The sequence below is a fragment of the Pyxicephalus adspersus genome, chromosome 1 (genome assembly GCF_032062135.1).
Source record: "Pyxicephalus adspersus chromosome 1, UCB_Pads_2.0, whole genome shotgun sequence".
NCBI lineage: Eukaryota > Metazoa > Chordata > Amphibia > Anura > Pyxicephalidae > Pyxicephalus > Pyxicephalus adspersus.
The window spans coordinates 136,152,771-136,169,608 of record NC_092858.1 but is presented as its reverse complement, the minus strand read 5'-3'; the positions used below and the strand labels follow the sequence as shown (position 1 = coordinate 136,169,608).

General features: G+C 36.4%; 1 protein-coding gene across 1 annotated transcript in view; it reads left to right on the top strand.

The window, feature by feature from the left end:
* MAP3K15 (mitogen-activated protein kinase kinase kinase 15) overlaps nucleotides 1-16,838 on the top strand; it is a 78,916-nt gene that overhangs the window by 34,205 nt on the left and 27,873 nt on the right. Inside the window, exons 4-9 of the mRNA XM_072415291.1 lie at nucleotides 1,166-1,359; nucleotides 2,918-3,086; nucleotides 5,705-5,811; nucleotides 6,627-6,630; nucleotides 15,438-15,545; nucleotides 16,183-16,232. Of these exons, the coding sequence (XP_072271392.1) occupies nucleotides 1,166-1,359; nucleotides 2,918-3,086; nucleotides 5,705-5,811; nucleotides 6,627-6,630; nucleotides 15,438-15,545; nucleotides 16,183-16,232 (632 nt within the window). The remainder of the gene's footprint in view (nucleotides 1-1,165; nucleotides 1,360-2,917; nucleotides 3,087-5,704; nucleotides 5,812-6,626; nucleotides 6,631-15,437; nucleotides 15,546-16,182; nucleotides 16,233-16,838) is intronic.

Genomic DNA, 16,838 nt, shown 5'->3' with positions numbered 1-16,838 from the left:
ACAGTAAAGGGATTTTCAAAGAATTGAGTGCTGATATTTTTGTTATTCAAGTTAAAATTTTTGTCAGGTTTTTATTGTTTTTTTGTGTGCCTCATTGATTAGCTTTCCCTGACTTCCCGTTGAGGAACTGGGAAAAGAATTATGGAGAAAAGGGTAGGAAAGGAACCATTTAGAAGCATTTTGTCATTCAGATAGTAAATAAGAGTAAATCTTATCAGTGAAGCTGACACAAACCTGACAGTGATTCTATCCCTTCACCACATCATTCAGAACTATAAGAATGGTGTGATTCTGAATAGCTCTATGAAAATAATTCACAATAAAATATACCTTGTTCTTTTACAGAATTGCTGGAGGCATTTTTCTAGGGAAAACTACAATTACCTTATTATTTTTAACCCAATTTATTATAAAAAGTTTATTTTTAGTGCAGGGCTCTACAAATAGCATCATCGTGCTTCGAGTACTTTTCAGAGTACCACCATTTTAGCAAAGGATGTTTTGAAACTGGTTGCATAACATGTTGTTTTACTGTTAATTGGGCAGAAGAAGGTAACCAGAGAAACCACACTTTTTCTCACGACCCAGGTTTCTGTTAGCCTCTTGCTTTTGTTATTTATTTATTAAATGAAAGTTGTTAAGGAGCATATTTCATGCATGGAAAACAAATCTATTTTCGTTCCTATAAAGCCACTTCACTAATAAAAAAAACACATATATTTCGGGTAGCTATTTCAGTCAGTAAATTTTTATTTCTGTACCAGAGAAGCTGTATTATAGATGATGCTGTGGCTTAATGTTTAGCCTTTGTCGTATGTGTGTTCTCCCCATGTTACCTCCACAATGCAGAAGTATATAATTGCTTTCTTTGGAGTGGGGCAGCAAATAGGCAGGATAACCACCAATGGTATGGTAAAAGGTTTCTACATACTTTACATGGACCATGGCTAAATAGCCTGAACAGCTGTAGGCATATATGATTTATAAAGCCGATATTTTGCATAGCCATAGCCAGCAGAACAGTTTTTATTGCTCTACCAAGTGTACGAACAAGATACCAGAGCACATTGTTCACCACAATAGTTTATAGTGGGGTAGGTATTGTATTTTTGGAATAAGCTATATATATTCACATCTTGTTTATTTATTACTTTTCCATTTCTAGGCCTCTAGTGGTAATTATTACTTCATATCATACATTGTGACACCCTGTGGAGACACCCTTTGCTGCGAGAGTGATGCCCAACGGAGAGCCTCAGAGTACATGCAGCCAAATTGGGACAACCTCTTAGGGCCATTATGTGTCCCTCTGATTGATAGATTCATCAGCCTTCTAAAAGACATACATGTAACTTCATGGTAAGTATAATATGCAGTCTAGAAAGGAGGGTATATTTCTGTAGATAATTTGGCTGTCCATGCACAGCCAGATGATGCAAACCAATTATTATGTTATAGTACCTGAAATGGATAATGATTTTCCTGAACATTTCTCTCTTCTCTAAAGCAACACTTTAAAATTCAAGATAGCATTTGGGCAATTATTAAAAAAGTGGCAGCCAGGCAGCTGGCATTATTACAATTAAGTAAACAAAGCTTACATATTTCCTTTATATTTAGTTTTATTAAATGACTTATGCCTGTCATCCTATCCTGTTTTACCTCAAGGTTGTTGCTTACAAGACATCTGCAAATCAAAAAAACAAATTCAACTTGTGGTGTCCATAAATTTGATTTGTTGTGAGATGTTAATTTGATTTATTGAAGAATTACACTTTTTACAGCTGTAGTCAGTTGTCCAATTACATGCAGGAACATGCCCATGTAGCACAAAGTAATGCATTTATTTTAAAGCCAGCCCCCGCAGATGCCTTTAGTCATCTTCCCCTCCCTCTCTGGCCACTCTGTTTCTCCTATAAAGGAGAAGAAGCCTTTTGTAAATGGCAAGTGAATATTTCCCTGATCCTAGCTGACAACACTTGTCACAATACCTGTTGGTTCCTATGGCATTCCCCACTGAACTGTATTTTGGGATCCTGCACCTGTCTGCCCTGTTGAGCTGCACAGCTCAGCACTTGCTTTGTCTCTACCTTACAGAGCATGCAGCTGCACTTCTCGCATGTCTTTGGGCAGTATTGCACACACTGACAGATCCTAGGGAGCTACTTAAAAGGGCAGAGGCTCTTTTGGCCTTAGCAGTAATGGTGGCTGGTGCTGTTACTTTGCTCCAGCTACCTTGCTATGTGCTCTAATGCTATTCAGATCTGACTTTTGGCTGGACCCTGATTACGCATTCCCTGTTGCCTGCCCTGACCTTTCGCTTGGATCAGTATTGCGCTTTGCCTACTGCCTGCCCCGACTGTTCATGGTACCTGGATTACACTTTGCTTGCCGCCTGCCCTAACTATTTGCTTGGACCCGGATTACACTTCACTGCCACCTGTCTCCACACTAAAGCCTCTCTGTTATTCCTCCTGAGGTGGGGTGACCATGGGGGCTACGACCTGATGAGCAGCAAAAAGCCTAGTAGTCTCTAAGACTGTTCAGCCCATCACCCCTTTCAGGGTGCCTTGGTGAAGACCAAGTGTTACTTAGACTCCGTGCCTCGGGTGATCCCATTCTACCTGCCTGAGGAGTCCTGCCTAAGGGGTAGCGGGAGTAAGTCACATGTTACCTTGTACCCAGAGGTATGTATATGCAAATAGTAAATGAAGCAGCAGAGAAACCAAGACGAGGTAGTGGGGGCTGGCATTAAAGTGAAGCTGCTTTTTTGCCCTGCAAGGGGACTAAACAAGTTCACTTTAGAATCCTCTGTACAATATTGATTACACACAGTGTACACAGGAACACTTCTTAGTAAATGTCCCACCTACAGTAAAAATTGTTTTTTGTTTCTCTTTTTCTCTTTCTCTTTTAGTGCATACTACAAGGAAACGCTGCTGAATGACATCAGAAAAGCTAGAGAAAAATATCAAGGAGACGAACTTGCTAAAGAGCTGGCCCGTATAAAATTAAGAATGGATAACACAGAAGTGCTGACTTCAGATATTGTGATCAACCTGCTCCTCTCATACCGAGATATTCAGGTTATAGATTTCTAAGGGTGATATTATTCTGTAAATCTTAACAGTGTATATCTAATTACTATACATGTTTTTACATGCTTACCAAGCCTACAACTTCCTTCTATTCAAACTAAGGTGTGCAGATTTATGATAATGAAGAAGATGCCATTGCCAAGAATATGTGTTCTGTCAAACTAATAATAATTATAGTGTTGATATTACTGTTTTGCATATGTCTTTATGTCTTTTGTGCTATCAAGAGATCATTTTGCAAAAAAAGATTTTAATAGGTAAACAAACTTGCATGTTGTTAAATAAATATTTAAACAGTTTCAACAATTTGCTATTAAAACTGAGCTTTATATTGCACATATATTGTAAATATATGTTAAGGCACAGTGCCTTTTTGAGGGCTTTTTTCAAATTGTGTCCCCATAATTTATAAAAATAAATTGGATGCTTGGTTTTCACTCTATGTAGGTCAGAAATGGCCAGATTAGTAGCAATGCCTGTGGGCTGGCAATGGACTGCCTTAATCGTAGTTTGCAATGCTTCAAGCACACTTCAAGCTTGTGTTTTTACGTTCTAAAGCACACTTCAAAAACTTACATTGAAACGATTTGGGTAGTCTCTATTAGTGTTTCAGTCTTGCTTTGCTGCATTTCACTTTCAACACACTTTCAATTTTAAAACGGCGTGTTGCTTTGCTCTTTTTGAACCTGTGTTGCCCTTGGTGTTTCCGAAACTGAAGCAAAGCCAATCAAAGTTAAAGTATGTTTCATTGCACATAGCTAGTGGAGACTAGTCCTTGAGTTAAAATCCTGTGGTATTAGTATACAGGTAATGCAGAAAATTATTAATTAAAAAAAAATATTAATTATTAATATTTTTTGTAAGAGATCTTAATGAAATGGTTCCTGTGTATTTGCTGCTGACAGCTATGGCAATGCATTTTCTGTTGTAGTTATTATTAACTGTTAAGTCTTGTCCATTAGATTGTGAAAGCAGTGCCACATCAGAATGTATACCGTTGTTGTGCTTTAATAAGGATTCCTTTGTTGCTTATGTTAGTGCACCATTGCTCAATGCCATTGTCATTACAACTTGAATCTTCTGGCACTGGTGCATGAGAATAGAGTTACATTAACAATACAAAATCCTTCATTCTTAAAAATGTATCAGATAAAGTGGTGATATATAACTCGTTATGAAAACATTTGTATCCAAGAATGAAAGAATGAGCTGTGAGTGTTTGCGTGAGCAAGTTTATTCACAAGGGAAAATGTTTAATCTGCCTAATTGCCTACCAGGTTTCTAACAAAATATTGGCAAATGAAAGAAACAAATCCTCAAAGCAGATAATAGTTGATGTAATCTAATTTAGAGAAAGTACAGAAAATTAATCATGTTGCCTTTATTTACTCTTTAAACAAAAACTGAATGTTGATTCAGTTGACATTGAAGTCGGGCTAGTACAGAAAATGTGCACCATAATTCAAATTTCTTCATTCTAGTTGCTATAAAGTAGAAGAATTACAAATATTTTCCATTGTGTATGTACAAACAGATACCATTTTTAGACATTTTTTTTATATCTCAGTAACTTAGTTGTTAGGTATAAGGTACCAAAACTTTATGCAGAGAAAAGAAACCAAGAAACTGGATGTAATGTTTTCTACAGTACTGTTATCTGGCAGCTTTTGTTTACTGCTAATTTTACATTACAAAGAATGCTAGTTCATTAAAGGATAACTTCTCCGACAGGTAATATGTACATTTTTGCAAAAGAAGATTTACAATATCTACATGTTCTTCTCTTGAGTTTTCCAGTTCTCTAAGATGTGTACCCACATAATTTACTATAATAGTAAAGAAAATAGAAATAGAGTAGATCCTAAATATAGAGAGGGAATGTTCATTATTTTAATTAATTATTCAGAATGATTTGCATTGGATAGTGCAATATTGACATTATTGTTCCCACAAATGTTTATGAATAGGTACAATTACCGCTTCACTACCTTATGTAAACACAGTCACCTCAAACTACATTGCATTTTGTCCCAGCAGGTGACAGGCATCTGAAAGGCAGAAGAGGGGTTTGTACAGGCAGTGGGCCTGATTTATTAAAGCTCCCCAAGGATGGAGAAGATACACTTTCATCAGTGAAGCTGGGTGATCTAGCAAACCTGGAATGGATCTGGTCCAGGATTCAAAACAAGAAATCCATTCCAGGTTTGCTGGATCACCCAGCTTAACTGATGAAAGTATATCCTCTCCAGCCTTGGAGAGTTTTAATAAATTAGGCCCAGTGAGTTAAAAAGAGAATCCCCACACCCCGCAAGTAGCGTTTCAGGATGTAGGATCTACTATGAAGGCATGAGGGATCAACTATAAACACGTCACCATCCTCTTTGTTTTTCATTGAAATGCTGCTATTCAAAGATTGGTGGCATAGAGTAGTGGTAAATTGGAGATGGCGCAATGTGCGCAAGTTACAGTTGGATAATTGAAGTATTAACAGGTTCACTGGTACAATAAATCATCATCCAAATATTTTCTTGTGTATTGAAAGAGATATTTCCTCCACGTAGTGCTGTGAATAGTGAAATGTGTTTCTAAATGTTTTTTTATTTCAGGATTATGATGCCATGGTCAGACTTGTGGAAACACTAGAAATGCTGCCAACCTGTGACTTGGCAGATCAACACAATATTAAGTTTCATTATGCCTTTGCTCTTAATCGGTGAGACGTTTTTATTTTTGTTATACTTATCTTTTTTGTTGGGTGCTCAACCCAATTCATTGTAACAAGTTGTACCAGCAGCACCAAAATTACAGATATGTAGATATAATGTATTGTGATGAATGTGACAACCATATTTATATTGTTAAGATCTTTCAGTAAAGCTGTGCAGAACGCATGGTGAGTTGTAGCTCAATATATTCTAATTGCTTAAAATGGGTTTTTAAACTGATAATCCTTTTTACCTTACCAAATATGTGTTTTAGTCGTTTATAAACTTATAAATTAAAGGTAGTTCAAAATACAACTATAGGGTGAAATCTATTCAACCTACTGGAGTTTAGTTTACTTTATTTTTATTAGTAAACTGACATTTGTTTGCTCTGGATTACTGCACTTTGAACACTGAAATTAATTTGATAAAAAGATTTATTTCAGTTTTGTTTCAAGTGAACATATGAGGATAGAACTAGAGAGCAGTCAGTGTTGAGATGAAATAAAATGACTTTCTGAAGTCACCAGCAGTAACTGCAGACTTCCCTTGCGAAAGAACCAGATAAGGACCCAATCTCTACCAGAGGCACTAAAGCTGTGGATAAAATTGTATTTATTTGATTTTATATCTCTTTAGTGGAAATAAACTGAGACATTGGGAGGAAAAGGGGTGCTGTTTTTTTCTGTGGGTACCTTGAGGTACTGGGTACATCTTATGGCTCTGGTAGTAAATTGTGGTGGTAGAGAAAGAGAAGGCTAGGAACATTCTGCAAAAATTAACATTTTTAAATTAGTTTATCTATTTATTATATTGTTTTCAGTCAGGTAAATGTGATATGTTACATAGCCCTTTGTATCCACTGGAAGCTGTAGACTTCTTTTAATGTTCTCACTACTTACCAGATGACAAAATCAAGTTGATATATTTGCACACAAAGCTGGTACCAAGTCCAGACAATGAGCCTAATTTTTGAAGCCCTCTCAGGGCTTTCTGGATAAGATAAACTATCATGGGAAAACCTGCGTGATCAACCAAATCTTGGATAGTATTATAAAATCAGGCTTAAATCATTCCTTATCATGTGACTAAGTGCAGGAAAATTAAGCTGCATACACACCTGCAATTTTTCTCGTTGGAAAGGATCTTTCACGATCCTTTCCAACGAGAAAAGACTGCACGATGCATGAACGATGCTGTACATACAGCACCGTTCATGCTCTATGGAGAGGGGAGGGGGAGAGCGACGGAGCGGCACCTTGCTGCGCGCTCTCCCCTTCCCTTTCATTAGGATCGGTCGTCGTCCATCGTCCATGGATCCGCCAGGACGGTCGTCGGACGATGGACGATGACCGACTGTACACACGGCAGATTTTCGCCCGATAATTGGCCGATACCGATTATCGGGCGAGAAAAATTTGCCGTGTGTACGCAGCTTTAGTGAGACTTTTAGATATGGGCCTGATCTATTAAAGCTCTCCAAGGCTGGAGAGGATAGACTTTCATCAGCGAAGCTGGGTGATCCAGCAAACCCGGAATAGATTTCTTCACAGTCATTTGCTAGCAAATGTTTTGAATCCTGGACCAAATCCATTCCAGGTTTGCTGCATCAACCAGCTTCTATCAGGCCCTGTGTCTGAATGGGAGCTACTTCTGTTCTGTCTCAAGTTCATAGTGCACTGGAAGTCCTTTGTCACGTGTGAAATGTTCAGTTTTAAATAAAGTAGTAGTAGTATTTTATACAGCTGGAAAAAGATATATAACAACAAACATAATAATAAAAAAAACAACAGTTTAAAACCTTGTGAAAAAAATGCAATTTCTTCAAATCATTATAGTTTATCTTTAACAACGCAGTGTTTAAATTCCTTCATAACAATACATTTCATGTTTAATGGTTTATCCAGAACATTTAATTACATTTATTGATTATGGAAAATGTATTCTCATTAAATGTTTTTATACCCTCCTGCTCAGACATTTTATCCATACCTCTGTTTTACTTCCTAAGTGACTTTGTTTCATACTGTAAATCCTGTTATCCAGTTTTACAGGACAGCATGTTTTATGAATTTCAATAATGTGAAACTTTATACCAATATCCCTAGGACATTTAGTCATGTTCAGTAATTAATATTGTTGGGATTATTTCTGGAAATTATATTAATTACATCTGCATTTTAATGGGGATTGAGGACTTGTTCACATAGTGTGCATATGTTACCGCATGAGGGTGTGCATACGCACACTGCAGTCTGTTGTTTAAACACATACAGTTCTTGATTTTTTTCCCCTTTTTTCTCCACTTCTTTTTTGTGCAACAGCATGTTATAGTGGTGTTATAGCACATCAGAATCCACTGACCAAAACTCCAGTGTGTGCCATTGTTTTCTCTGCAGGTTGGTGCAGACTGGAACCATAGGTATAGGCAATGATACCCAACACAGCCCAACACTTCTGGGGTGACCTAGCCTTAAGCAATATAACATATTGTCTCTTTATAGCATAATATGTATTTATTTTAGTTATCTGCATATATGAAGACGACCCTTTGGTTCTGAGGGATTACTGGTGCACAGTTTGTTGAACACAAAAGGCTCTTTGCTATCGCTATTTATCTTGACCACTCAACTCCAAATAATATAGGGAGCACTTGTTAATTTAACCTGGATATTCAATCTGCACATTGCAGGAAGTAAGCCATAAACTGTGTACCTAATAACCTTAAGCCTGCAGTAATGATACAAATAAAAGTCATAAACTTGGAAAATGTGTGTCATTACTGCAGCCTTATGTGGATCAAGTGCAGCTTATAGAACTCTTTCTGGGGGTGTGGATCAGGTGTAAGTAAGCTCAGTCATGTTTCAAGGTGTTTGATACGGGTATGTGACAGGTTTGTGATGGCAAGGTTTACAGACTAGATATAGAGAAACCACAGTTGAGTTACCCTTTTGTGGTTAAATTCATCACTGTTGGTCCTTGGTCTTCATGTATGGAATACCAGATGTTAGGATAAAAGAAAAATACATTAGGTTCTGTCAAAACATATTCAATTGGATCAAGTGTAAATTTGTTTTTTTTTTATATTAGTAGCTCATAAAACAGATATTTATTAGATTTTATCCTAATGTTTAGGTAGTGTCCCTCGATAAATAAACAAGATTCAGTGCAGCTTGCGTGCTTTTACTGTTGTGCTGTCTTTTTGAATATTTACTTATAGAAACTTACTTGACTCTGCTGCATTTTTGTCATGGACCTGGTAAAAACGACAAGTTGTGAGTGCTGTGTAAGATTAGGCACATGTGATAGATGTAGGGGAAACATGTAGTTAGTGTCACATTATGACTGAAATTAGATAACAGCTCAAATTGGTGAAGCTTCATAACAGCTGCTTGGATGTGGGTAAACAAAAGCAGCATCCTGACACCTGCTGAACACCTCACCATTGTTCTCATCAGGCACATTCACCTGTAAGAAGAATCTCTCCCACTGTTCCACAACAAAGCAAATGCAACTACTAGCCATGGTACCCCCATTTATTACTGATCTCAGGTTTAAACAGAATGTTTTTATAGTTTACAGTGGCTACTCTTTATATAACTAATTTTTTAGACCTGCTATTCTGGAAATAATTTGATCACCTCAACTGACCAGAATAATTCAATTGTGCATACTCTGCAGTATGATGATTGGTACTCAACATACGGTAAGGTGCACTGGTATTATGCCCACCACAATTATACCATGTTGAGATATCATGTACATTTTCTGTTTAATTTTAACTTTCCACTTGTTTATGATTTATGGAAACTGTATGTTTTCTCTGAAACTGCTCTTAGTTTCTGACATGTTACCTGTTTAGATTTGGGGTGCAAAAAGATTAAAAAAAAAAAAAAGTCATACTTGTTTTATGTCTTATTGATGCATTCCTTCCTCCTGATGGTATATGAATATGTGTTAAGTTAGTTACCATAAATGCATTTATAAATCAGGTCTATTAATAAATTTTTTAGCAAATCAGGTCCAATAAATCCTTTGCAAGGCACTGTATATCAATGATGTCTTTGGCTACAATTCATGGTGTGTTGAACATGTCCATTTGTAGCCACCCCACATTGCTAGCAGTACACCTCCAATGTAGGCTCTTCACAACTCTTCAACAGCAGGGATCAGTAGGTAGGAACATGACTTTGTCTTTAATTTCAAACATAATGTGTCTCATGTGGTAGGAAATTTGTTATTAAAATAAAATTATGTTCTAAAAAAAAATAGGATTTATCCTGCAAAGCTCTGTAAGGGGCTAGATTGTGCCTTTATCCTCACTAGTTCAGAAAAAAAGCAAATAAAATATAATATTAATATAATAAATATTTGTATTAAAAATGTATAAAAGGAAAAAGATAACAGATTATCATCTACAATACTTTGTTGGTAGGATGATATTTTATAATTCTAAGTATGAATGTATCAATATACACTGAATCATTATCCAAAAAAGTTATGGACTCATGTATGGATGTATACATAAAATATCATTTATAGACACATTTCAGTTTATTTATTTATTTTTTTTCTTGGTGTGTCCCATCGGGGAAAGACAACAGCAAGTGGGAGGAAAGGTGTCTAAAGTTAAAGGAAATACGTCTGAAGTAAAAGGAAATAGTTTCTTTGACAATTGTCACCAATTGTTTAGGAGAAGGCTTCCTCCCAGTTTAGACATTTGTTACCAATTGTCTAATAGAAGCATTCTTTAGGTTTGTCAACAATTGTTGTAGCGTGTGTAGTATTAAGGTGAGTTAATGTGCATGTAAATATGTAAAAGACGTTCAGTAAAGAACAGTGTTGATAGGCCTTAAAGAATCACATACATGGCTGGATGGTCTGCTCAGGATTTCTTCTGTTACAAACCAATTTGCATCAAATTTGGGATTTGCAGCGATAACTGTTATCTGTTTTAGTGTTTAAATATTAATTGTAATAAAAATAAGAGCTACACATATAGTATGCAATCCTTGAAAACCTTCAACCTCCATCTCTCTAAAAAAGTACCTGACCAGATAACAGTTTAGCACCAAAATCTGGAAAGTCTATACATGTACTGATTATTGGTACACAATATGCCATATGCTGGGTGCAGTGTAGATGAGGGAGAGGTGCCTCCCCTCCCTCTTATTATCTCCTGATCAGCCAGATCAACCACAATTTATGGCTACGTACACACACATCAGATGATTCTCGTCCGATAATCAACTCTGGGCTGATATTGAACGAGAATATGATGTGTGTGCTCGTTGTCTGTCGAACGATTGTAATGGAAGTGAGCGGGAGAGAACTTAGCGGGGTGCTGCTCCGTCGTTCTCCCTGTCCCCTCTCTATAGAGCAGAATGGTGCAGTATGTACAGTGCTCATTTATGTATCGTGCAGTCTTTTGTCGTTGGAAAGGATCGTGAAAGATCCTTTACAACGACAATATTTGCACGTGTGTGCAGCCTATGGGTGGGTAGTTAGAGGAAATCTATACAGTACCTTATATATTAGCAGAAATACTCTCAAATAGGCTTTTGCTGCTTATACTCGTAGATGATTGGGCACCGGATACATTTTTTAACTTTATCCTAGACAAATATACAGAAGGCAAATATCCTGAAGCTAAAAGTTGCTTAAGACACACAAAGCTATTTAAACTATTTTTTATTTAAAAATAATTTATTCACAGGTAGTAATAATTTAACTAAGGAGTCCTACTTAGTGGAATAAACATTGTGCCTTAAGCCAAGTAATTAATCTTGTTATTGAATACAAAATGGGAACATTGTGTAGCTACTGTTCTTACATTTTTCTTGCATACCATTGTGGCTACAAAAGCATTTAAAAATATTTCACTGTAGTTTTAAATGGGTACAGGCACACAACAAAAAGTTTGTATTGTATATAAAAAAAACATAAAAATAGCACAGAAGATAAAAATACATACCAGATTTTATATTCCAGTGATGATTCAGACATTCAGCATTGGGAAAATAAAAGGCCATGGCTTGTTCTGTTTACTTTTATTTATGACTGGAGCCTGTTTATCAAAATTCTTTTTTGGGGCTTTTTTAATTTTGCACTTTGAGATACACAGAATGAAGTTTTCAGCTTCAGTAGGAGGAGTGATTTAAAAATACCATGAACCATATGGAACATTTTGCTACTGAGGTCCTTGGGAGATAAAGAAAATCAGTGGGTGATTGAACTCACCAATGCCTATTAAACCTAATATATGTTTTAGGATAGCAGGTTCTCTGACGCACCGATATATGGGTTAATTTTTTCTGAAAATCAGTTAACACACTGCTCCTCCACATGCCCTGGCCCTACCATACCATTATGACCCCAACACCTTACGCACTATAATGTACAGGATGCCTGCAGAGTATAAGCCCCATGTATGACAATAGACATAAGCAGAGTGACTGTACTGAGCTGTGAGAACAAACAGATCTCCGTCTTCCCTGCGCTGACACACCGCCAACTTTGATTGTTCACTGGTGGCAGAGAATGTGCCCCCTCATGATAGATCTTTTGCAGCCTCTGTAATGATGTGGCATGGACAAAGAAGTGGCTATACACTGTACATGGTCAAGATAATTTAAAAACATGACACTTCTGCTAGAAAGCTTTATTTTGTCTGGAGGTGTTTCTTCAAGTTGTGGATAGTTTGTGTCACAGAGTCGGCCTCTATAGCCTTGAGATATTTTTACACAGCACTAAACAGTTACAAAAGTTATTGCAGAAATAGCTTGTTGCTAAATATTAGGCTTGCAGCAGGGGGAAACATTTTCATATTCATTTCTGCTGATCACACGTGGTCATGCTGCTATGAATCAGCTTGGATTGCATAAGTCTTTGAACATGTCATCTTTACCAACACAAACTTTACTGGAAGCAGCTGGCTTTGACTAGCAGTGCTTACAGAACAAACATACCAGTTCTTTCTACTGTACATTAGTCTATTCCTGGATACCGGGAGATGAAAAAAAAAAATCATAATCCGATCTGAAAACTGATCAGTAACCTTTCCAAATCCTGCACTGATTACCAGCACGCCTTCCAAGTGGCTTTTAAGCTTAAGAGATGTGTTTGCTTTTCACTTACAAATCCGTTCGCCTCCATTCACTGTACTGTGACCTTTTCGTGTGGCTGGCTGTAGGAAGTTTTAATTAATGCAGACTATGCAGTGGTAAATACCTATTTTATCTATTTGTAAATGCAGAAGCTGGGTTATTATGGTAAAAGCACCCCAGTGACAACACGTAATGATGCTGACTCTATTCTTCTCAAACATGCAGCACCTTTTGTACACTAGGAAGCGTAGTGCATTAGCGGCCTACGTTTTGTGCATTTCACAGATGATTACGCTTTTTATCCTTTGTGACAACGTGTTTGCACTGTACAAAAAAAAAAAAATCTTAAAAAACATTGAGAGAAATTGTTAGTTTGATAAAGTCATTATTTTAAATGTTGCTCTTGTAAGGTAGTATAGGGGAATTTAAATGTGTCTCTTATCAGAGAGGGAATATATTTTTTTAAAGTGTAGCCCTTAGATTGTAAGCTCTTCGGGGCAGGGTCCTCTACTCTTCCTGTGTCACTGTGTGTATGTCTGTCATTTGCAACACCTTCTTAACCCCCTCGACGTTCCAATTCTGTCCGTATTTTTAGGCCAAAAGTGGTACATTGTTTTGCATGGATATTTATTTTACATTGTATGCCTATAATTCTTAGGCATAACTCACCAAAATATATCTAATATTTAATAAAATTAATAATAAACCTTAAATAAAAAAAAATCTAATAAAACTAGGGTGTATAAAAATACAGGAACATGTAATATAACTGTACAGTAGAATGTATAATATAAATATTATAATTATATATATATATATATATATATAATATATAAGGATTACTCCGCACGTACCGACGCATGCACCAACGTCACCGGGAACTCCCCGTTAACATCTCTGCACTCGCCGGCAGAAGATCGAAGGCACAGGACGCGGCCCGAGGACGGGCATGGACGAGCAGGACGCCGGTGGGCATCGATGGGACTAGGTAAGTGTTTTTTTTTTTTAATGTTTTTAGCTACCCTGGATGTGGCTCGGGGTTACTGCTTTTTGTATATTTTTTTTACCCCGAGCCACACTCGGGAATACTGCTAAGGGGGTTAATGTACAGTGCTGCGTAGTACGTTGGTGCTGTATAAATCCTTTTTAATATTAATAATAAAGTCAGCCATACTTTTTTTTGCACAAAGCAGGGTCACCAGGGAAAATAAACATGGAGTTTGCAGGTTCTCCCCGTGTCTGTGTGGGTTTCCTCTGGTTTCCTCCCACATCCCAAAAACATGCAGTTAGGTTAATTGGCTTTTCCCTAACAATTGACCTTAGACTACATTAATCACATATGACTATGGTAGGGAAATTAGATTGTGAGCTCCTTTGAGGGACAGTTAGTGACCTGGCTATGGACTTTGTACAGCCCTGTGTAATATGATGGCACTGTATAATAATAACGATGCTGAAGCCTTTATGCCTGCTTCCTCCTTTAGGATCTTCCTTCTAGATTATGCCCTGTTGATGGGTAATAGGTTTGGGGTCTTAACCTCCCATTCCATTTACCCTCTCTTTTCAAATTCGAGTTCTTTCTTCCTGTCCCTTCCCCCACCCCTTTTTTCCCCTCCAGCATCTTTTTCCCCCTTCTCTGTAATTATCCTGGTGGTGCATTCTCAAAGGTGTAGATGTTTTCCAGAACATAATGGCTTTGTAATATTCTCTGACAGGTACATATTAATGTGTTCATAACCAGTATTTACTTCAATGAAAACCTCAGAAAACCAATAACCTTCATAACATAACTTTTCTATTATTCTGTAAGGTCATACCGATGTTATAGACAAAGCAGAAACCTACTTACATCAGAAGTAAAGAAACCTGTTGGCCTGGTATAATCCCTCCATTAGACCTCTGTGATCTGTTATCCCACGAGATTTAGCAAAAAATGCCATTCTTAAGAGATTGCAGTGGGATTTTTTTTCTTTCTGTATTGAATTAAAACAAAACAAAACAACTAAACAACCTTTCTTTTGTTCTAATGAATGGCATTACAGCCTATGTTAGTGGATACAAGATTCATGTCAATGTGGATACAACTGTTTCATACATAACATTTGTTCATTAAAAAATGATTTGGAGAGGCTGACTACAAATACCAATTAGAAATGTATTGTTTTTGTTAATGAAAGTATCAGTATGAAAGTATGTTCCTAAAAATTGTGTTTTTGTATTTTCACCAAATTTCAACAAATTGCATGATGAATAATAAGAAGGCAAAAATGTAACAATGTATATTGATTTTAAAGATTGCAGGATTTTGATTACTTCAGAGTGTTAAGTGACCTTATAAATATTATTATTATTTTTTTATTAATAAACAGGATGTGGGAAGCCTAATGGCAAAGCCTCCAAGAAATATTAGAAACCAATGAGCTACCAGACATGACTTATTATTTTGAGGGCAAACTGACCTATTAACAACTAAATGATAAAAAGCCTTTTAATTAAAACAAAAAAATGATCTTTCACTATATTTCTAGGTTCTTGTCTTGGAGCCTACAAAGGTTTATCAGCCCTCATATGTCTCTATAAACAAGGAGGCCGATGAAAGAACTGTATCATTATGGCATGTGTCTCCTGTGGAAATGGTGAGAATCAAAAATGTTTGATGATATTAGTTTCGAGCTACTCTAGTTTGCATTCAGTGTCTTTTTAATACTTAACATCCTGGTACCCTGAATGGTTTAGGGATGGATCCCAGATGAATACACCTTAATAAAAGATAAAGGTACACTTTGATGTGAGTTTATTGTGAAAACCTTAGAACTTGTGAAATAAAATAAAACATTTGGTCCACCATTAGACATTGTTCTTCACATTTAAGATGAGGACAGAGTAGCAGTGATTCGTGGACACACGGTAAACAGCATCCAGCCTGATACTGCCCTAAACTACAGAAAATATTTTTTACTGCATTATTGGTACTGAACTACACAAAGTAGAGTTCCACTACATTGCTTCTTTGTAAAAAGCAGGTCTTCTGTGTACATACACTGTACGAAAATGAAAGGTATAAACAATAAACTGCCTATACATTTTAAAAAGCCAGAGTTTACAGACAGCTGATTTTTGATATTTAAAATATATTACTATATACTACCAATACTTTACTTACCACGTGCTTTCTAATGTAATATTGTTTTCCTATACACTTTATTTTGTTGAATAGGTGCAAATTACAAGCAAAACATGATTGCCTTACAAATCCATTTTTTTATTTTTTAGAAAGGGATTCATGAGTGGAACTTCACTGCTTCTTCTGTAAGGGGTATAAGGTAGATATGACATCAAGCAGTTGTTTGCTATGCATATTTCCATGTTAACTCAGATAAACTGTATTTATTATGTATGCCATATTTATGTATTTATTATAAACCTTTTCTACACCTCTGCAACTCTTCACTTTAGTCCTTGGTCATGCAACAAAATATAATCATATGTCCATATTACAAACAAATCAAGTAATCTACCAATTTGCTTTTGTATGAAGCAAAGAAACCCAACTGAAAACAGAGACCTTGTGTGAGTTGCAATTTCATACTAAATAACTTAAAGTTCCCCACTAATACTCTGTGTTTACTTTTTAATGCATATAATTTCATTACTTTATTTTTTCAAAAGTTATAACAAGCATGTAAAAAAATATTGCAGAACCAAATAGAAATGTTTAGGACATTCATTTTTTAATGCATCCCAAAAACATGCAGTTTAGTAATTGGCTTTAGGCTGTGTTTATGACATATGGTAGGGACATTAGATTGTGAGCCCCCTTAAGGGACAGGTATTATTATTATTATTACACAGTATTTGTATAGCGCCGACATATTATGCAGCGCTTTACAAAGTCAATAGTCATGTCACTAGCTGTCCCTCGAAGGGTC